Source organism: Amaranthus tricolor, chromosome 7 (genome assembly GCF_026212465.1).
Source record: "Amaranthus tricolor cultivar Red isolate AtriRed21 chromosome 7, ASM2621246v1, whole genome shotgun sequence".
Classification (NCBI taxonomy): domain Eukaryota; kingdom Viridiplantae; phylum Streptophyta; class Magnoliopsida; order Caryophyllales; family Amaranthaceae; genus Amaranthus; species Amaranthus tricolor.
In genome coordinates this window covers 14,651,847-14,674,239 of record NC_080053.1, presented here as the reverse complement: position 1 = coordinate 14,674,239, position 22,393 = coordinate 14,651,847, and the positions used below count along the sequence as shown (strand labels likewise).

The 22,393-nt window shown below is 33.6% G+C and overlaps 1 protein-coding gene across 1 annotated transcript; it reads left to right on the top strand.

Annotated features, from left to right (window-relative positions):
• The first annotated feature begins 9,637 nt into the window (after nt 1-9,637).
• On the top strand, nt 9,638-22,080 carry LOC130817558 (SNF1-related protein kinase catalytic subunit alpha KIN10-like). The gene is made up of 11 exons (XM_057683325.1): nt 9,638-9,829; nt 11,270-11,473; nt 13,576-13,760; nt 13,846-14,028; nt 14,766-14,897; nt 16,928-17,113; nt 17,720-17,809; nt 17,894-17,977; nt 18,260-18,400; nt 20,369-20,605; nt 21,699-22,080. The coding sequence occupies exons 2-11, from the start codon at nt 11,290-11,292 to the stop codon at nt 21,810-21,812; spliced, it is 1,536 nt and encodes a 511-aa protein (XP_057539308.1). The 5' UTR covers nt 9,638-9,829; nt 11,270-11,289; the 3' UTR covers nt 21,813-22,080.
• Nucleotides 22,081-22,393: the final 313 nt, after the last annotated feature.

Sequence of the window (22,393 nt, the reverse complement as noted above, 5' to 3'; positions counted from 1 at the left end):
TTGGGAAACGAACCCAGTGATGACCCTGTTTACCCAGTCAACGGTAACTCGGGTTGTTACAGGAACAGTCTGTTGGTTCTGAAGTACTGGTTGTTCCTTATCAAGATCGTTCCTTTCTGCCTCTTCTGGGATCAACTGTTCACCTGCTGTTCCTTGATCTTGCATTTTCATTTCTTCTTCATCATTCTCTAGATTTGCAAGACCTATCTTAAAATTATTTATATCATGTTCACTTGACAAAAAGTTAGTTTCATCGAAAATTATGTGAACGGATTCTTCCACGCTCATTGTTCTTTTGTTATAAACTCTGTAAGCCTTACTATGTGATGAGTAGCCAAGAAATACTGCTTCATCACTTCTTTCATCAAACTTCCCTATATTTCGTTTTCCATTCACATGAACAAAACATTTGCATCCAAACACACGAAAATAGGAAATATTTGGTTTAACACCTTTAAGCAATTCATAGGGTGTCTTTGAAGTTATTGGTCTTATTAATACACGATTCAAAATATAACATGCAGTATTAACAGCCTCGGCCCAAAAATTTCTAGGTAGACCACTAGCAATTAACATGGTTCTAGCCATTTCCTCTAAAGTTCTATTTTTCCTTTCTACTACACCATTTTGTTGTGGTGTTCTTGGTGACGAAAAATTATGACTTAATCCATATTCATTGCAATAATTCATGAAACTTGAATTTTCGAATTCTCTACCATGATCTGACCTTATGTGAATAATTTGATTATTGGTAGATTTTTGTATTTTGTTAGCGAAAGAAACAAACTCATTAAAAGCTTCATCTTTACTAACTAAAAATAAATCCAAGTAAACCTACTGTAATCATCAACAATAAGAAACACATATCTTTTGCCACTACGGCTTTGTGTTCTCATAGGTCCACATAGATCCATATGTAATAATTCAAGTGGTTTAGTGGTGGTCACAAAGTTTTTTGTTTTAAAAGATGACCTCACTTGTTTTCCTTTGGCACAAGGATCACAAATTTGATCCTTAAGGAATTTTATAGCTGGTAGTCCTCTAACTAGGTCTTTAGATCTTAATGTATTAATCAATGTATAACTGGCGTGACCTAGACGCTTATGCCAAAGAAGTGGGTCGTCTTCTATAACGCTTAAACTAGTTTTGGGAATAGTGTCCAGGTCCACTATATAAGTGTTCCCTTTTCTGATTCCCTCAAGAACGATGTCTCCCTTGTCATTCCTAGAAATAATGCACTTTTCAGAAGTAAAGTTCACAGAGTTACCTTTATCGCAAAATTGAGAAATGCTAAGTAAGTTATGTTTCAAATTCTCGACTAAAAATACATTATCGATAGCATGGGAACATGACCTTCCAACTTTTCCTTTGGCGATAATCTCACCCTTCATATTGTCACTGAAGGTTACTGTTCCCCCATCATAGGCTTTAAGTGAGAGAAATTTAGATTTGTCACCCGTCATGTGCTTGGAACACCCACTGTCGAGATACCATGAGCTGTTCCCTCTCACTTGGACCTGAAAGAAATTAATGGTTAGTTACAGGAACCCAGACTTTCTTGAGTTCCTTGTCGATTTTGCATGAATCATTTTTCTTAATCAGAATGTTATCGACATAACTTCTGTTGGAGACAGTGTACTGCTCCCTTTTGGTGCACTGGTCCTTCAGGTGGCCAGTTCCTCCACAGAAGGAACAGATTCTGTCACTAGGGAGATCAACGTAAGCCTTTTTCTTCTTGTTATTCTTAAAATAATTTAGGCCTTTTGAATTTTTACTTTTGGCATCTTGAATCCATTTGTGAGTAATTTTGATTTTCCCTTTTTCTCTTGAATTTAATTCAAGCTTGTCATCATTGTTACGGTTGAATTCTAGATTCAATTTTAAATTTAGAAAATTATAGCATAAATCTTTTGTAGATGTATCATTCAATTCTTCATTTAAGCCTAATAATTTGTATTGTATCAACTCAATATTAAAAATAACATTTTCCTTTTTAATTCTCTCCATATTTTCCTTTAGAATTATGTTTTGGTCCAACAAACCGAAAAATCTATTTTGGACATCGGACCTAAAGGTATTTATATAGGAGACATGGTCTTTGCTTAACTTGAGCTCCTTTTCTAATTGGAGACACTTCTCATTGCAATTTTCTAATTTATTTTGTGTCTCATTTAGCAACTTAATTAATTTATTTTTACTTAGCTTGGATAGATGGATAGAAAACGGATTAGAGATATGTACCCGCTTCCTTATGGATTCCTTCTCCTTGCTTTCTTGCGTAGCCATGAGACATAGGTTTGATGTCTCTTCCTCTTCGGGAATAACAGTTTCATCATCACTTTCAGTCTCTCCCCATGCAGCAATCATGGCCTTGCGAAAGTCACTCTTGTTAAAGTTTTCTTTGTTCAATGGTCTTCTTGAATCCCTTGTCTTTCCCTTGCCCTTTGCATTATTCCACATTGGGCAATCCTTGATGAAGTGCTCGGTACTTCCACATTTGTGGCATTCAAGATTGGTTTTTGTTCTTCTTTCTTTGTTGTTTCTTTAATTTGTATACCTACTGTTCCTGAAGAACTTCTTGAATTTTCGTACCAGTAAGGCAGCTTCTTCCTCATCGCATTCTGACTCGTCCTGTTCCCCAGCTGCCAGGGCCAGTCCCTTGTTCCTGGAACTGTCGGTTGTTCCCAAATGTAATTCATGCGTCATTAGGGAACCAGCCAGCTCCTCTAGATTAAACTTTGTAAAGTCTTTGGACTCTTGTATGGCTGTAACCTTGGCCCTCCAGCGCTCATCTTGAGGAAGGCTCCTAAGGATCTTCCTTACTTGTTCATCGGTGGGAATTATTCTTCCAAGAGAGACAAGTTCGTTTGTTATGTTGGTGAACCCTGTGAACATCTCTTGGATGCTTTCCCTTGGTTCCATAACAAATCTTTCATATTTAGACATCAACAAATCAATCTTGGAACGTTTAGCTTCACTTGTTCCCTCATGGGTAACAGCTAGCAGGTCCCAAATCTGCTTGGCAAATTTGCACCCCATTATGCGATTGTGTTCATTTGGTCCAAGACTACAGTGAAGCAATTTTATGGCAAGAGCATTTAATTTCATTTTCTGAAAATCTTCTTTTTCAAATTCGGTTATGGGTTTGGGAACAACTTCATTGTTGGAGTTACTAATGGAAACCTCAAAATCTCCAATTTCGATGACTCTCCAAACTTGATAATTTTCCGCCTTGATGAAGATCTCCATCCTATTCTTCCAGTAAGTATAGAATTTTCCATCAAACATGGATGGTCTTTGAGTAGAGTACCCTTTTTCCATTCGCTCGTTCATAATTTACATTTTTGGGAACACCAGGATTCTGCCCTCAGGGTTTCCTGATCTGATGGGAACAGGACTCTGATACCAATTGTAGACTCAATTAGGAACGGGAACAGCAACAAGAGGGGGAGGGGGGTGAATTGTTGTTGTTACTAATTTAAGTGTTGTTGCCCTGTTTTTGCGGAATTGAATTAAAATAAATAAAGCTTAAACTTAGAGCAAAATAATAAAAGAGACAAACGATTTTTACGTGGAAACCTTCTGGGCCTAAACAGAAGGAAAAACCACGACCCCTCGGGATTTCTAAATACTCCACTATGTTTAAGGCAATTAGTTAAAATTACAATAAACACCTTACTTCACTCGAAGCGAATCAACTAGGCCAACTCTTCTCTCTCAAATTGCTTTACTCAAAGCAACAAACTTAGATTCACTAAAAGCTAAACTCCACACTAGCTTCACTCAAAGCTATCAAATTCCACCTTAGACTCACCCGAGTCTAATTACAAGTATTCTCAAAAACCCTTACAAAAATAAAATACTCTAAAAATAAAATCAATAAGTTGCTCAAGAAAATATTATGAGTTAATTGGCAATTTTCAAAACAAAATATTTCTTATGGATTCCCAAAAATAATCGCATGAAAATGACAAAGTTCATACGTTAGATACTTAGGAACAGCCGAATTCACTTGCTATTTATAAAAAATAAAATCTCTTAGAAAATGGAATAATCCAATCTATTATTCCTTTATCAAAAAGATCATGGGAGTAATGTGGATTAATCAAATAGACGGTTATTTCCACAAGACTTTATTAAATCAAGCATACGGTTAAAACAACAATAACCGTTGTTCCCATTTACTAATAATAGGTTCTGTTCCCTTTAAGTAGCAGTTTCTTCAACAGCAGTTCCTGTTCCAGTAATAACTGTTGGAACTTTTATGCTATTTATAGAAACGGTTAGACTTACTAAAAATAGGAATGGTTACATGCTAAGTAATTATAGGAACGATAACCTATTTTCTATTATAAAAATCGGTTCTAAAATAATAATAGCTAAGACTTTTTCAACAGCAGTTGTTCCTATATTTAGCAAATCCAATATTTACTAAATATAGATCCTAAAATAATGCTAAGTAAATACGAAAAATCATTTTGGAAAACCTTTTGCCAATTAACTTTAATAAATTATAATTGCAACAAATTAACTTTATTTAATACATTAACTAAAAATAATAATTAAATAGTAATCAGAATTTTTAGTTAACGTAGGCTGACTCCAGTTAGGAACAGTGCGCTGTCTCTGAATTTCAGTTTAGCTAGAACATCCAACTTGGGAACAGTAGACCTCCTGTCTCCATTTTACATCCCAAGCGATATACTCTTCTAACATCTCTTGAATCCTTTTGACACGTACATTTCCATGAACCAAGCCATATGTACTATCAACGATCATAATCACGACTGGATATCGACCTGCACATAATCTCTAAAAAAACATATTTGTTAAAATACAGTGTAGTCATCATCAAAACTTAAGAGGTCCAGCATAACATTCTTATAGCAGCTTTGCACTTTTGAAAAGCTGTAGTACCTTGTCACTTACATGCATGTGGATGTTGCTGGAAGAAACGATCATGGACACTTAACGTATCCACAATGCGAAACCTAAGCCGAAATTGGCGCTCATCGTATAATGGTTGGTTACAAAAGTAATTAGCAACTAAATGTTCATTTGCCGATTCCCGATCTGCAAGAACGTAAGTTCTCTTTTTTCGCTGACGTAGACCATGCCTTCTATCTCTTTATGCAGTGGAGTTAACAAAGTATCTTATTGCATCCATTAACAAATACTCGTTGACTCCATCCTCACTTGAACTTAAAGAACTAGAATTATAGTTCAATTCCATTACTAATAATATAGTTTTGTGATGAAGTAAAATAGTTTTATGATGATGATGGTATATGAATATAAGTGTACAATTTATAGGCAATGTACTTCAATAATGCAATCATATAATGTTTGAAGATAAGACTTGAAATCTACACTTTTCAAAATGTAAGGATAAGGTAAGGTAGAAGATAAGATTTTGAAATGCACATTTTTCGAAATCTACGGATAAGGTAAGGTGGAAGATAAGATTCTTGTAGTGACATTATTCAATTCAGAAGATAAGATTCTTATAGTGACAATATTGGGTTCAGAAGATAATTCAGAAGATAAGATACTATTGAAATTACTAAATGACATACATAGTTAAAAAAAAATTACACTGACTACTTAACATAATTAAAAGAAATATTACACTTACTACTTAACATAATTAAAAGAAATATTACATTGACTCATTAGTCGTTTTAAGCTCAAATAAACTTATTGTTGAACTCCTCTCTCAACTTTCGATACATCTCCGCTTCAACATCATCAAGCATAGGTTTAGCCATTAACACACTTAACATCCTCATTTTTGTCACATCCTTCTTCTGCTTTCTTCTTTCTTTGCCTCGTAACTTTATCACGTTAAGCATGCGCTGTCCTAGATCTATCCTATGGCTTGAGACTTCTAGAAAACAAGAATTGAAAGATTCAAGGTTTACAGATGACTTTGAAGAGGTAGCAACTTCTTTACCCTTGTGCTTTGTCTTCTTTATCCCATCAGGTCTAGTTGGTGTAGCACCCATCCCTTCCTCGTATGGTGTATCATGGCGTGCATTTTTGTTGCTTTCTTCACTTTCTGAAGGGAGTTGAAATATTTCAGGGTTCCATTTAGGAAATGTTCTCATAATTTCAAAACAATGCATCAATTGGAATGGCTTATTTTTATTTGCTTTTTGGAAAGCTGCATACGCACGATTTTCAACATTCAAAGTTGAGTCTCCACTCTTTTTGTGGCGTAGCTTATACCCATAAATATCCACCCATCTCGAAACCGTAGAGTTGATGTGATCCCAACGTAGTTGCATGGACTTTTGGGACCTTTCACGTATCTCATTGGGGTTCTCTTGTCATGTTTCCTCATAATATTTAACTATATTATTCCATAAGCCAACCTTTTTAGTGTTAGTGTTACGTTCTATATCTCCTCCCGCATTAATGTAGCTTGAAATAATTGCTTTATCTTCAGGTATGCTCCAACTCGCCCCATCACTAGACGTTCGAGCTGTAGTTGTCGTTTTAGCCGTGTTAAAGACTTGTTGAGGGACCACTTCAACATCTTCCTCATGTATTTCTTCGAGATGTCTTGTTTCCCACATTCCCGAAGTCGGAGTACCATTATAAGAATCCTCCCCCCTTGGAGATTGCTCCATTTGTTGAGTTAAATGATCAAAAACGGGGAACGATGAAGGATATTGATTAAAAGATTGTTGAAATGGAGTAAAAAGTGGGACATTTTGATTTAAAGTGGTGTAACTTTGATTAATTGGTCTCGGTTGATGTCCAAACCATTGTAAGGCAGCTTGAAATTGAGGATTATTGAGGATATTTAGATCAAAAGGGCCAACATTTAAGTTGTTTTGAGAGTTTGGATGACTAGGAAAATTAAAATTTCCATTATTTGAGTTGTTTGGATTCATAATTATAAATATAATAATATAAAAAAATTAGTAGAACAAAGTAAGCTCTAATATGAGATAATTATACTAATTATTTTTAGTGGAAGAAAATGATAAAATTTTAAAGTGAATGAAAAATAGGCAAATTTAAGCTGATCATTTTATAGAGGAAAAAATTTTTGAATTGTTGGTACTTTTTTTTTTACGTTATCAAGTTTTTTATATTTATCATTGAATAGTTTTCTTAAAAAAAATGAATGCCAAATTCATGACCAATAAAAAGATGACAAATGGCATGCATTGAGGGGATATATAAAACACAAATTGCAACATTACAGCGCGTTTTGCATTGGAAACTAAAAAAGCAAATTTTATCTTAATTTTCTACTTTTTACTGTAGCAATATGATGGGTTTTGTGCTTTTTCTCCTCCTCTTTGCAGAGAGGATCGATTTCATTCCTCTTATGTAGAGGATATGTCAACATTGTGAAGGATGATTAAAAGGCTTTAAAAGGATTAAGAAAGATACTTTATCCTTCACAATGTATGTGCTTTGAAGAAGAAATGAGGAAAAAAGGAAGTAAGCGAGAAAAAAAGGGAATTTAAGCAAGAGCATGTTAGGAAAAATGAAGAAATTCAGGGAAAATATGGATAAGTGGGGTATTTACTCGAAAAGAAACAAGAGAAAAAAGGAAGAAAGCAAGGAAAATGTGGAAAAAAGAAAAAAGGTTGTTCAACAAGAAATCAACTATTTATTTTAAAGAAAAATGAACAATTATACATCCTTTACCATGTTTTATCCTAAAAGGATTTATACTAAAAAGGTTGAAAGGATTTGGCATTGTTCATTTCCAATGCACTAGAGCTGTTCAAATATGACCCGATCCGGAAATCCGACCCAAAACCGAAAGTTATCCGATCTGAAAATGCGTATCATTTTTAGATTTATTGAACCGACATTACCCGAATCGAAGTTGCACCTGAACCGATTGACAACCAAAAATGGGAAACTAAATTCGAACTGCGACCGATTTTTATAACCGACATGTAACCGTTAACCGAAAACCCGAACCTAATAGTGACCGAGTCGAGTCATATCCAACCCATATCATGGTCGAAACCGAACTCAACCCGGCTATAACCAACTTAACCCGAACCAATTTTTAATCGAACTACTGTGAACCTGAACCAATTTCTAACATAGAAGTATGATCAACTCATATTCAATCATCTTATTAATTAATCTAATAAAGCGATAGGTATTTCATAAATTAAATTTTAAAAATACATGGTTTTATATATTTAGAGTAAATAATCAATGATTATTGTCTAATAAACTATTTTTAATCAAATTGGATGAAAAATGATAAAACTTTAATTTTAATTTTCAGTCAAACAAGTAAAAGTAACAAAGTAATAATTACTAATTGATTTGCATTTTAACTATTTCCCTTAAGTAAAGAGAATATTGTCATGAATTAAAAAATGACTAGCAACTTAATGTGACATTGACTCGATCGATAGTAATTAATAACTCGTAATTAATAACTCGTAGCCGAATTCTACTTGAAAAAAAAATACCCGGATCCGATCTGTGCCCGATAAAACCAAACCAATTGCTAATCGATAACAACCCGAGACCGATTGACACTCGACTCGAACTTCAACCGACATCGAACTAATGCAAACCCGATAGCTCGAATAACTTATCTTCAACCGAATTGTGACTAACCGACCCGACCCGAATGTGACCCGCCGTAACACGCATCTGATTAATAACCGAACCGAAATTCAATCGAACCGAATGACACTCATTCAAAACCGATCCGATCACCCGAATAAACACCTCTATAATGCACTAAATCAATTTTTAATATTTCTAATAATTGGCATAATTAAAAAAATTGATAGTAATAAAATCCAAATGAATAATATTTTGGGATTGAAATGGGCTGTCTAATTCATTTAACATCATTTACTTCTATTTTGATTCATTCTGAGTATTTTGTTATTTTTTTAAACAATGACCCACCATTTTTTAATTTCTTATGATCATCACATGTTTCCCACTAGTATATGATATCACCATGTTGTTAATTATGTTATAATAGGTCTCTTGAGAGATCGTCTCTTTGAGAGACGGCTCTCAAAGCCCAGCCCAATTTACAAAAACACATACTATGTTATAATGGGGGAGTATAATGCAAACTTAAAGGTTAGCAAAATAAGCAAATTTATATAAAAAATTCATAAACTATGTATGGTAAAAACTTACTCCCCAAAATAAGCACGAAAACTTCCAAAGTTGAGATTTTGATTTGTTCGCTGTTACTAACAGCGAACAAAACTCTCTGGTAAAAAAAAGTCAAGACTTTTGTTCGCTGTTACTAACAGCGAACAAAAAAACCCTGGGGTCAAACCTTTGTTCGCTATTAGGCGAACAAAATCTTTAACTTTGTTTGACTTTGGGGGAAATGAATTTAAATGATTCTGAAACAATTTATAAAAGACATCAGTTCACTATTATTAATAACGAACAAAGATGTTGGTAAAAAAAGTCAAACAACTTTGTTCTCACTTATTAAGCGGGAACAAAGATGTTGACTTTTATTGACCATCGTCTTTGTTTGCTGTTACTAACAGCGAACAAAGTTTTTGACTTTAATAACCTTATTTTTTGTTTGATGTTAGTAACATCGAACAAATTTAGATCACAACTTTGAGAATTTCATGCTTTAAGATTAGTTTCCTCGTGATTACTTGATTCAAATTTTCAACTTTAAGTATGAATGACTAATGTTTGAATGAGTTTAGGAACTTAAACTAATCCGTCCCGGTCGTTAGCCGTATTTTTTCACTACCCGTTTGTCTTATTCTCTCCGGTGTCACTCCTCAATTCCCGAAGAATTCAACTTTATAGGTCTCGAAATTCGTTGCGTTTCAAAGATCAGGTAACTTCAATCACCTTGAAGGCAGTTTTAATCCACCTTTGAACGATTCTGATTTGTATTATGACATCTCTTTTACTTGAACAAAATTTTAATTTGGGTGTTTGAGGTGTTTACTGTGATGGTGCAATTTATGTGTTTTTGACTATGATTTCGTTAATGTTTCTGTAGAAATCATAGTAATCACTAGAAAGAGAAATTTGTTTTATAAATTGATTGTTTTGTTAAAAATACTTGTTTTTGGGTTTCAGGTTCTATCAATGAAAATTTTTTCGTTTGATTGATTGCTAATTGTTAAATGAGCTGCTTTTAGCGTTATAGCAGTTATTATGGTTGTTTTTTCTGTTATTTGGTTGATTTGAGTTGAGATATGGATTACTTTGTGATGATAGATTGGGCTATAGCAATTAGGGTTGGGTGAAAATTTGTAAAACATTATCGGATAGGGATTATATTCGTAAAATAAGTGTACACAGGATTTGATGAAAATTTGAAAATCAAGGATAGGGATGAAATTTGCAATCTCAAGTGTACAGATCATTTTTAGTGCTTAGTTTTGGTTTTGTGATATGAGGGATATAGGAAGGGAAGGGAATATAGTGAAGGTTAGGTTGTGAGGAGGTGGCTGAGAGTTGACGGTGAAGGACCCAAATTTTTGAATTTGGGGTAACTATTGATTGGGACTTGGGAGTAGCGTAACAGTTGGAACTTGGAAGGATTAACATCTCTTTCATAGGAAAAATAGTTTGAGGGAATGTAAAATCCCATGCTGCACTGTAAAAGCAGCAAGTTTGCTATTATATCTGATACCAAAACGAAAGTATATCAAGCTATCTGTTGAGTTCTGGCATCCGTTGTTCCTGTAGTACCCCACCTTCACATAAGTATTAACTTTGTTGTCCCATAATTTATGTTCTTCATTTAATTTGGTAGTATGTAAAGACTTTTTTTAAGATAATCCACATTTGTAAATGTTAGTAAAATTATCAATATCAACTGACTATTGTCCTATAATTTATATACTTCATTAAATTTGGTAGTATGTAAGGATTTATTTCAGGATGATCCACATATGTAAATGTTAGTAAAATTATCAGGTATCAGCTGACTGATGTCTTTTGAAGCTGAAAAGCACCTTGTTGCTTTCTTTCATGCTGAAGTTTACCAAACTTTCCTTAGCCAACCCTTATATTTATCCAAACCTTGAAAGTAGGAATCGTCCTAGTCACTCCGTACATTTTTTCCGATTATTTTTATCCAAATGCAGTATTTAAGTAGATGTCTTGTAGAACACATCTCTATATACATATAAGCGCTGTAGTGCTTGTTGATGTCATTATATGAAAATATACAATTGACATTGTTATTTTCCTAAAAATTGTAGAATTCTGTTCCAAACTCCATCTCAAACGTTATTTAAGTTTTAGTTTTGTGTCTATATAGTTCCAATCTTGCTACTAGAAATGGATGGACAAGATGGGCGAGGTGGCAGTGGTGTAGAATTGCAGAACTATATCCTTGGTAAAACTCTTGGGATTGGTTCATTTGGTAAGGTGAAAATTGCAGTGCATAAATTGACTGGCCATAAAGTTGCCATCAAGATATTGAACCGGAAGAAGATTAAAAATATGGAAATGGAAGAAAAAGGTATGTGTTCTAAATTTCTAATCCTTTGATTGTTCTAATTGTCTTTCCTACATGGCTTTGCTATTTAATGTCAATATATCTGTTCTAAATCTGGGTTTCTTATTTTTATTAAGTTTTATTTTGGTGGATGTGTTGTTTTCACAAGCTGCTCCTTGGTATAGGTTCTGAATTGTTTGTTAATTTTTTGAACGAATGTGCGGATAGGTTGATGAAGGTAAAACAATGTGACCCTTTAGAATTTTTGAAAGATAGGTAGTTGTGCTTCAAATCATTTGAACTTCAAAGAAAGCAAAAGCCAATTTTGAATAAACTTGACCAATCTACCTTGAGTGATCGCTGGCGAAACATAAGTATGGCATAAGAGGGGTTCTTTCCACTATTTTTTCCTCATATAACATTTATATACATTAGGAAGTTGGTATCGTTACTGTCTAATATGTATATTAGGGAAATTTTAAAAATCATATAATACTGGATGACTTAGTGGTAGCATAATTTAAAAAGTGCAAGGCGCATCAAGGTGAAAAAGGGTTTTGGAGCCTAGGCACTAGGCAAGGCACAAGGCAAAAGGAAAAAAGCGTGAGCTTTTAGTAGACGAAATACTTCTTTTGCTCAAAAGCTTTTAAATTAATTTCAGAATATATTTGATACTTAAAAACAATATATGATATTTGTAGGAAATTACAAATAAATATTGTCAGATAGAAAATTGATTTTTGTAATTGTGGCATCATGATAGAAAGGTGAGAGAACTCTACTAGATATTTGAAGAAGCACTTAATTAGTTTCTTATTGTTTGCATTGCATTACACAGGTAACCAACTATTTATAGCCTACTCTACGTCGGTGTACAAGCATTCCCTACTTGATATTGTTATTTTTTTTATTGTTTTGAATCTTTTCTAGAGTTTTGCTAACACACTAGGATATGACCTTACTCTAGATAGTTCTAGGCTACTTACTCTAAATGTCTACCATTTGCATTACTTTTCTAGATTTATCAGGAATTTTCACATTATTCAAACAATATTCATATTATAATCACATCAAAGATCTTAAGAATTCATTATCATTGCGATAAGCTACTAACATAATGCAAAATAGCTCAAGAATCTACCAAATTTTAAATATTAAAGCAATTTGTATGATTGTCCTCGGTCTAGTTGTTACAATGAGAGGAGTGAAAAATAAAAAAACCATAAGAGAATAAAAAGGAAAATCTAGAAGTAAAAAGACAATCAAATTTGAGAAAACTAGAAGAGATAAAATCAAAGCCATACAAAGAGAAGAAAAAGATAAAGAATCTTATAGGACAAATAAAGATGAAAAATCCCGAAGAAAGAAGATAGAAAAAGAGAAAAAAAAGGTACTCACTCATGTCATGTGGAAGACCTAGGAGTAAACTCTATCAAGTTGTAAAACGGTAAGCAAATCCTTTCTTTGTCCCTTTCTTTTTTTCTCTTTATGTAAACAAGAGAAAATTCTCTTCCTTCTCTTTGCTCTGTCAAAAGAATACAACATTTTTGTCCAATTGTTTTGTGAAAAATAATTTAAAGGCATTACCCCCAAATGAAAAACCAAAACACAAGAAGTGCAAGGTGCAAAAAAGCGTAAAGGCTGCACAAAAGTGCACACTTGAGCCCACATTAAGAAAACTAATTTTTCTAGAGCCTCGACACGCTTTTTAAAACTAAGAGTGGAGAGTTAATGTTTTTATAACTAAGAGGTCAAGAGTTCAAATAGTTGCCTCTCTTATCTTAAATTAAGTTTAGAGTTTAAAGCTTTGCCCCTCAATTATTGCCTAAGTTTTGCCAATGTGCAGTTAGATAGTGAGTTAGTCCATCAACTAAGAAAAATTGCATCCATATATCGAAGATAATGTTGTTTCCATCTGTTATAACCATTCTTCCCAACTAAATGTTAACAATTTTAGATTTTAGTTGAGTTGTGCACTTAGTTCTCTTGCTGTCACTAGAATCATTAATTTCTTTTGGAATTGAAGTTCATTCATGTATGTCTTGTTTTCATCTAGTGTGCAACATGTTTTTTAATTGCTTTTTGGGCTGGCAAGGATCAGTAACAGATTTTTTTTCTTTTTATAGTGAGAAGAGAAATCAAAATTTTGAGGCTATTCATGCATCCTCACATCATTCGACTATATGAAGTTATTGAGACACCGTCTGACATTTGCATGGTGATAGAGTATGTAAAATGTGGAGAATTATTTGACTACATTGTGGAAAAGGGTAGGTTACAAGAAGACGAAGCTCGAAAGTTTTTCCAACAGGTTAAATTTTCTTCCCTTGTATTGCCATTTTTTCATTTATATTGTATTTAATTACATATTCTTTTTATCGCTATCTTAAAACCAGATAATATCAGGAGTAGAGTATTTCCATAGGAATATGGTTGTTCATCGAGACTTGAAACCTGAAAATCTCCTGTTAGATTCAAATTACAATGTGAAGATAGCGGATTTTGGATTGAGTAACGTAATGAGAGATGGTCATTTCCTGAAGACCAGTTGCGGAAGTCCAAACTATGCTGCCCCTGAGGTATCATACTTTCGAAAGTTTTGTAGAAAACTGTACAATTTTTTTTTTTTTTTTTTTTGTTACTATCTAGCAACATACTTTAATCACATAGTTTATTCTACAATGCGTAAGATAGACAATACAACAATAATGCGAAAGCCTTAACTTTATAAAATGGGGTTGGCTAAACCAATAATAGTCCTAGTGATAGTTTTTAGTCCTTGAGATTTATGTTACAATGCTTCTCACTTTTTTCTAACTTTCCACTTTTTTCTTTGGCTCTTTTGGGCCCAAACTAGTAAAGGATTTTTTGTCCTTCAACTTATCTTTATGGTTTGCAACTTTCATCCATTTCTTATGTTTTTTTTGCTAATTGTATCTTTCAGTTTATGTTCGCTCATCCATTGTAGCATATGCATTTTAGCTATCATGATCTTCATACTATGATGCTTTTTAAAGGCCAAAAATTTTAACACTCATAATGTTTGTTCTATTGGTTGTCTATATGATGGTCCAATAAAATTTCTCTTTAACCTTAGAGAAACTCCTTACTCACATAAATTTCCAATTGTACTTCACTTTTATGAATTATCACATGTACTTACCTTATTTGAGCTATTACCTCTACATGTATATTTCCTTTTCATTATTCAAATTATATGATCAAAATAATAGCACACTATTGGGCTAATGCCATTTGAGACGAGTTTCGTTATGTGAGTCTTCGAAAATCTAATTTCTTTTGTTGGTGCTCTTAGGTTATATCAGGAAAACTTTATGCTGGCCCTGAAGTTGATGTATGGAGTTGTGGTGTTATCTTATATGCTCTTCTTTGTGGTACCCTCCCTTTTGATGATGAAAACATCCCCAATCTTTTTAAAAAAATAAAGGTACATGCTTTTCCTTAAAAGGCTCATAGGGCTTATAGTTTTTATCTATTGCGTAAACAGTCAATATTAATTGTTCTTTAGTCTAAAATACTAATCGCATGTGTGTGCTGGAGTCTATGGGAGATATTATTAACAATGTGAAACTCAACAATAGCTATCTCTGACTACATATTATGTTTCTCCTTCTAACTGCTACTTGTGCTCAGAATTTTTGGCCCTTAAATAAAATTGTGCAATTGAGCATTTATTAATCAGTTTTTAACATATGAATGTAGATGAATTTAAGAATGTGTTACTGTAAGATCATAAAACAAGTGTGCATAATTTGAGAATAATAACTTCAATGTTGTGTGATTTTGGATAATATTATTGGCTGAAGGGGGAGGGAGGGGGGGGGGGGGTTGGGAATGGAAAAAAAAGTTTGTTAAATGAGAATCAAGAGGCAATTGTTTTCAAAATATCCTTTGATGATTCGCTTACAAAGTATAGTTGATTTTTTTGACAATTGACATCATATTGCAATTTCCTAATTGTTAAATTCCTTTCAACAATTACTTTGTGTCTTTTGTCGCTCTTTTCAATTCCCTCTCTTTATATGATGGTTTCTTGACCCATTAAGGCTGGTGTTTGTCATTTTTAAAAGCTCTATTGCTAGAGTTTTTTTTTTCCATATTTAGCTGAAATAGAGAAGGTTTTTCTTCTTATAGTTTGTGTTTTGGTTGGGGAGAACTTGCGACAATGTTTATATGCCTGATTGGGTTAAGTACTTAGGTATCTGTGATTGTTGGGTTAATTACAGAGATTGAAATTTATGTTAAGTTTGTTGCTAATACTAGACTTCACTAGTGTCCTACCTTGAATATTAGATTAATTCAATTTTAAATATCGCACCATTTTAAGAAGCTAATTGAATATGCTTCACAACTTGAGTGTTGGATTGTCTTAAATACTTGCATAGCCAGGTTTTCTTTGGAGAAGTTAGAGAGTATAAAGTCGTACATTTTAAGGTGTGTGTGATTTTTAAAATACACATAAATGAGTTAAGGGTATGTGGAAGTAGACGTTTTTTATTGGACAGATTGGATAATTTTTTATTCTATCTTGTCATTGAGTAAGTTTCTCTTTTATTTTTCTTTGTTATTCATCTAAGGTCGAATCATAAGAGGCTAGATGAAGAGAGGAAACATAAGTGTAGTGAGGGTGATGATGTCCATCTTTATGGATTGTGATGTTAGTAAATCCTCATGGAAGGACAAACTGACGATTTGAGGTCGATCGTGTCCATCTTTATGGGTTGGGATTTGAATAGCTCATATCTCATCAAAGGACATAAAAATGGCCATCTTATAAGAATCTAGTTATTGATTCAAGTGTTGTCTTATAAATGATGATGAAAGAAAGGAAGCTTAAACTAGTGATGTTGGTAATTGACATGATGTAAATTTGGCTTGTTAGCTTGTTTGACAACGTTGATGCATATTGTTAATTCGGAGGAAAACTAAAGTATTATGTTTTGTTTAAAGATGTGTAGTAGGTATTTGCAGTTGCTAATGACTAATCTCTTGAGTGATGATGGTAATAGGAAGTCCAACCCCATTTTTTCTCATACACATTTCCTTGAGTTGCTATACACTAAAATGTTTCAATAGTTCTGAGTTGTAGCAAAGGGAATAAAGTTTTTTGGTATTTTGAACTCTTAGTGTAAAAACAAGGTCACATTGCATGGCATCGGCCGCGTTATAAAGGTTTTAGAAAAAAAAACTGTTATTCACGTGTTATAGAGGCGTAAAAAAACTGCGTTTTGGGCCATATCAAGGGATATCTTGTGGTTTCAAACAATATTGAGGCGTTACGATAACCACATCACCATTTTGCTACCACGGTCGTGACTGTTAGCTCATTTTTACACTGTTTGAACAAGCATAGTATTCTTCTGTAATCTTTGAACTTCATAGAATTATGGCAAACGGCAGTGGATAAAGTCATTCTATTTTTTATAACCTAATTTGTTTGTATATTTTACTTTGCAGGGTGGGATATATACCCTTCCAAGCCATTTATCACCCGGAGCTAGAGATTTGATTCCTAGGATGCTTGTTGTTGATCCTATGAAGAGAATCACAATTCCAGAGATCCGTCAACACACTTGGTTTCAAGCTCATCTTCCTCGTTATTTAGCTGTACCACCCCCAGATACAGCGCAACAGGCAAAGAAGGTTTGCCATGAATCTCTATGCTTGAAAATATATACCATACATGCTTTTGAATAGTTAACTATGCCTTGTCATTGGTTTGATATTTCTTTCTAGATCTGTAAGGTTGTTTGAACAGGGATACATATGTGTGATTGTGACTGTGAGACTCATTCAACATTAGTTGGTTCTCTACTTCTCTTTCAACAATGATGCCAAAGCTTTAATCCAAAATATTGGGTCCGCTACACCAAACCAAACAAAATTAACATGACAAATAGTCACTAACAATGAGTTTACTTTGTTCTTCCATATCTCTTATACTGATCTATATTTAAGAACTCAAAATGTCAATGATCATTCACATATATTTCCCCCATTTATTAATCATTCCTATCTATTGCGAGATGCTTCTTGGTGCTTAAAATTTCTGCTGTGTAACTTCAATTTTAGTGTGCTTTTAAGGAGATACAATGCCATGTAGACATCGCAGGGAAATATTTTTGATGAGAATATTCTAGAGCCTGTGTATTTTGCATTTTTGGCAAATGGCAAACTAAAAAATTGTAAAATTATTCTCTAAATATATTAATGGTGTCAAATCGTAAATTGACCTTTTACTTCGTGTAGATTGATGAAGAGGTACTCCAAGAAGTTGTTAGGATGGGATTTGACAAGAACCAGCTAATTGAATCTCTCTACAACAGAGTACAGAATGAGGTTTTGATAACTTTGTAACATGTGTGTTTCATTTATATATTCAAATGTCGAAGCTAATTCTATATTTGTTTACATTGATTATAGGGGACTGTTGCATACTATTTGCTTATCGATAACCGCTTCCGGTCTTCAAGTGGTTATCTTGGGGCTGAGTTTCAAGAAACAATGGTATGTTGTGTTCACCTTGCAAATTGATTTTGATCTTTGTTATATTGATAATTTTTTTTATTGAACATGTTTGATTCCTTTGCTAGACCGATAATATTAGGTTAATGTTTTTTTTTTAAAAGTGGATATTGGTCGACTCTTGTGAAAATTTTCAAACAGTACTATATATTCTTTAATGTTTTGTATTCTTAATTACACAAGAAATACTGCTATCTCAGCTTTGATGAGCCATTCTATGTTTATGTCACAACCTTTTTCTTTTCTTTTTTTTTTTCTTTTTAGGAAAACAATTTTAGTGGCATGCATCAAAATGAACTCTCTTCTCCTGCTGCTGGGCTCCAGTATCATGGTTATCTTGATTACCAAGGAACAAGCTTGCGACAGCAATTACCTGTTGAAAGGAAATGGGCTCTTGGATTACAGGTTGGTTGTTACATACATATGTTTTGACACCTGCTCACTTCAGCATATATCATTTGTTATCGATTGATCAGGGAGTATTTGCTGAATCATGGACCGTGGAGGTAGGAGGACCAAGGAACTTGTTTGTTTGTTTGTTTCTCTTGTGTGGTTTCCTGTTTTGTGACTTGTCTGAACATTGGCAATATGATCTTACATGTCTAATATGGTTGAGACATGTTTCACAATATCTGATGCGAGATTTTACTCTGAGACAGGTGTTCATTCCTTTAGGGGTTGTTTGGAAAATTAGCCATTGTAGTAGTTCAACATTGGTGATTAAATGTTAGCTTTCAGAGGTTAGTTTGACAGCTACTCATCTTTATAGCTCTCAGCAATTCTAGCTCTTTTAGTAGTGATATAAACAAAAAATTAGTGATATAAAATGCTGTATCCACAGTTATCTTTGGTAGTTTTGCAAAATAACTCCCAGCTGAAAGTTAGTCTATACTTCCTCCGTTTTATACTACTTGCTACATTAAAATATAATGCACTATTCATTTATCACCCTTCATTTGTGATTAATTTATAATCTATAAGTTAAAACATAGTCAAGTGAGATCTTGTTTGATTTGTCTCAATGCAAATATTATTAATATAAAATTTTTATATTTATTATTATATGTAATTAGCGATATTAAGGATTTAATTAGTGCATTGGACTGCGTGAAAAGTCAAATGGTACAAGTATTTTGGAACGGAAGAAGTACTATGCCAAACTACTGCGGAATTAGTTGGTCAAAACAAGTCTATAAATTAGTATCATTAAACATAATCTTGTAAAAGAGTGAATGGTCCAAAAAGGACCCGTATGCACAGTAACTGATATAAAATGGTTTCTATTTTAAAGTCTTGTTTTACTTCTTAAAATAGAATCTGTTTAAAATTTTCTCAGATGGGGAGTAGTAGATAGGATATTATGTGACCAATATCTGGGCACAATCTAAGTGATGAAATCTGGGACAAATATATCCAGAATTGTGATCATAAGCTTGTGGAGATCCTACGAAATCGGAGGTTTAGGCATGTGCAATGGACGATAAAAAAACAAGACGCTTGTAAGAAAGTAGAGTTGGGATTACACGAACATTTGAAGAAGTTAAGTGTGGCAAATGATGATTTGGATGACGACAGTTGGGAAAAATGGTATGAAGAAATTAGACCTGAAGGTGATTGGAGGAAGATGATATCTGTGGACCACTGTAGATATCTTTTCAGGATGCAATAGACCCATCTTTTGGGACTTTGTTCCTTTTCACCAAATTAACATTATTAGAGTCGAAAATTTCAGAAATCAAAAACAAGTGTAATTACATATCTTCCACCTTTTTTTTTTTAAATAGTGATTACAGTATTTGCTTACATTTCGTTGAATAAAATTCCTTTACACTTTAAATTGTGCTTTCGTGGGTCTTTACAGAGTAGCTTTTTTAAAAATTAGACTTTTGACTTGTTAAAATAGGGTGCTGTGCACTAGGATCTGTCGACAAGGGGATAAATTTAGGTGGTTGTTATTATTGTTTTTCCTTATTGATCAAAGAGTTTATCTCCTATCTATTATTTATATAAATATTGGATTTGGGAAATTATATTTCCTATCTCTCCTCTTCCCTTCATTTGCTGCTTTTCTTTGTGAATTGTCATCATAGAAGACAACCAGCTATGTTTTTGATGGGTTTATAACTTCATACAGCTGTTTTTAGGCTATTACTTCTTTTATTTTTTTTTTATTTTTTACTTTTGGATATTTTCCTAGTGTTCTGTTAACAGATTGAATGCCTTATATGACTGATAAAAGATAAATCATAAAAGGAGCATAAATTGTTTTGTCTCATTTGATTGTTCATTATGATTGCATTCAAAAGTTCTATAAGTTTCTACTTTTTAGTTGGTGTGGACCTGTGAAAATTTATTTATCCTATTTGGTTGCAGTCCCGGGCCCATCCTCGTGAGATAATGATGGAAGTTTTGAAAGCACTGCAAGAATTGAACGTCTGCTGGAAAAAGATTGGGCATTATAACATGAAATGCAGGTGGATTCCAGGCATTCCTGGTCACCATGAAGGGATAGCCGATAATCCTATACATAATTATTTTGGTGAAGAGTTAAATATAGTTGAAAATGATGGGATTTCGAGATCGCCTAATGTGATGAAGTTTGAAGTGCAGGTATGCTACTATTTTTGTGGCTAATTTCCGTATTGCTCTTGATGACTAGTCCCTTGAAATTTTCCTTAAAATCTATAAACTGCTCTTTCCAAGTACCCATAAGTCACCACTATTGCTGTTAAACTATGTGGCTGGAGACTTGTTACATAAACTCTCAATTCACTTAAAGCGCCAAAAAATAAACTCTCGCTCTGAAAGCCAAAGATCATTTAATCAAGAAAGCTGAGCATCTTCCTGCAAATACTGAATGAATCGGGGTTTTTTAGGGATTCATGAACAGGAAAGTTTTCCAAATTGTCATCATATGGTAAAGTAAATGTAAATAATTACGTGTAAAACAATTCTATATCTGAGCAGGAAAGTTTCCAGAATTGTCACAACATGGTAAAGTAAATGTAAATTATTACATCTAATAAACAAATCTGAATTTGTTAAAATGTTTCCTGAGCTGTAAACAAAGATGACATATACATCTTAACCAGAACCCCAGTAAAAACTGAAATACTGAAATATTCAGGATTTAGAAAGCATAAACAGTTGTTCTAATATTAGTCGTACCGAGTCTCTTTGTTTTCCTATTCAGTGTCTGATCTTCTATCGGCTTGTTACCCTTTCTGATCACCATTTTGAATTTAGTCAAGATTTGTCGGTGTTTCTATACCTGTGTACCGTTAGATGTTAAGAGTTCAGACGTAAGATGAAAGCCAAACGGGGATGAGACATGGGAAGTGAGAATGTGCTCATTGGTATCGTGTGCAAGTTTTTCATCTAACCGTACTGGTGCTTTCAACGTTTTTGTCATGATCACAAATAGAATATGAGAGAAGGCCATTCTCTTGTGGGTTATTTGATTTCCTCATTTACAATTTAATGACTTTATAACCCTGCAAAGGGTATCTTTTTGTGATTCTAATACTGTCGGTAAGGTACAATTCCTGCAATATAAGTTTCACAGATTTAGCTTTCTAGTGTTTTTGTATTTTTGTTGTAGGCTACATGGACGTTCTTTTCTGCATAGATTTTCTTTTTTGAAATAATTTTTCCATATATTAATCATATCAATTTTTACATTTATGGTGGACTGTATTGACAGCTATACAAAACCCGTGACGAGAAGTATCTACTTGATCTACAAAGGGTTCAAGGACCACAAATGCTCTTCCTGGATCTCTGTGCAGCCTTCCTTGCTCAACTCCGTGTGCTCTAAATTAGGTTATGAAAACCGTGAAGAGAAGGACCAAAAATGCTCATCTCGATCTCTGTGCAGCCCTCCTTGCTCAACTCCGCGTGCTCTAAATTAGCTACATAACCGGGTATATCAAATTTCATAGCATTAATATAATCTGTATATTAAAATCTATCTTTTTTATGTGGATTTTGTCTCGACAGAGCGAGTTTTATTGCTGACCCAGGTGTGCTTAACACGTGTAATGTTGATTAATCATAATATTTGAGAAGTATTGTGTTCTCTCCAATCTCATGGTTGAGCTGAGTTTTGAAACTCACGAAGCAGCCATCTCTTGCATCTGGCAAATTTAGAAAGGTTAAATTTGCCCTGAACTCGATTTTACTCCGTTAAGTGTTGTTTCAATCATTGATATGTTCCTTAGTATTACGATGAAATCAAGTGAAGGGGTCTTAGATGATCAATAACGTATGTGTTTGATGAAAGCAAGAATTCATATTAGCATTCTTGTTCACTTATCAAGTGTCATTTTTCATTATTGGGATATTGATACTTTCAACGACCTAGTTCTTAATGTAAAGCATCTATTTCTAGGGTCGGGC

Bases quoted from the DNA above. Each gene is read 5' to 3' on its own strand.
- LOC130817558 (XM_057683325.1), top strand. From the start codon at position 11,290: ATGGATGGACAAGATGGGCGAGGTGGCAGTGGTGTAGAATTGCAGAAC. The intron at 14,898-16,927 runs GTACATGCTTTT...TTTACTTTGCAG, and splicing joins ATCTTTTTAAAAAAATAAAG to GGTGGGATATATACCCTTCC. The intron at 17,978-18,259 runs GTATGTTGTGTT...TTTTCTTTTTAG, and splicing joins CTGAGTTTCAAGAAACAATG to GAAAACAATTTTAGTGGCAT.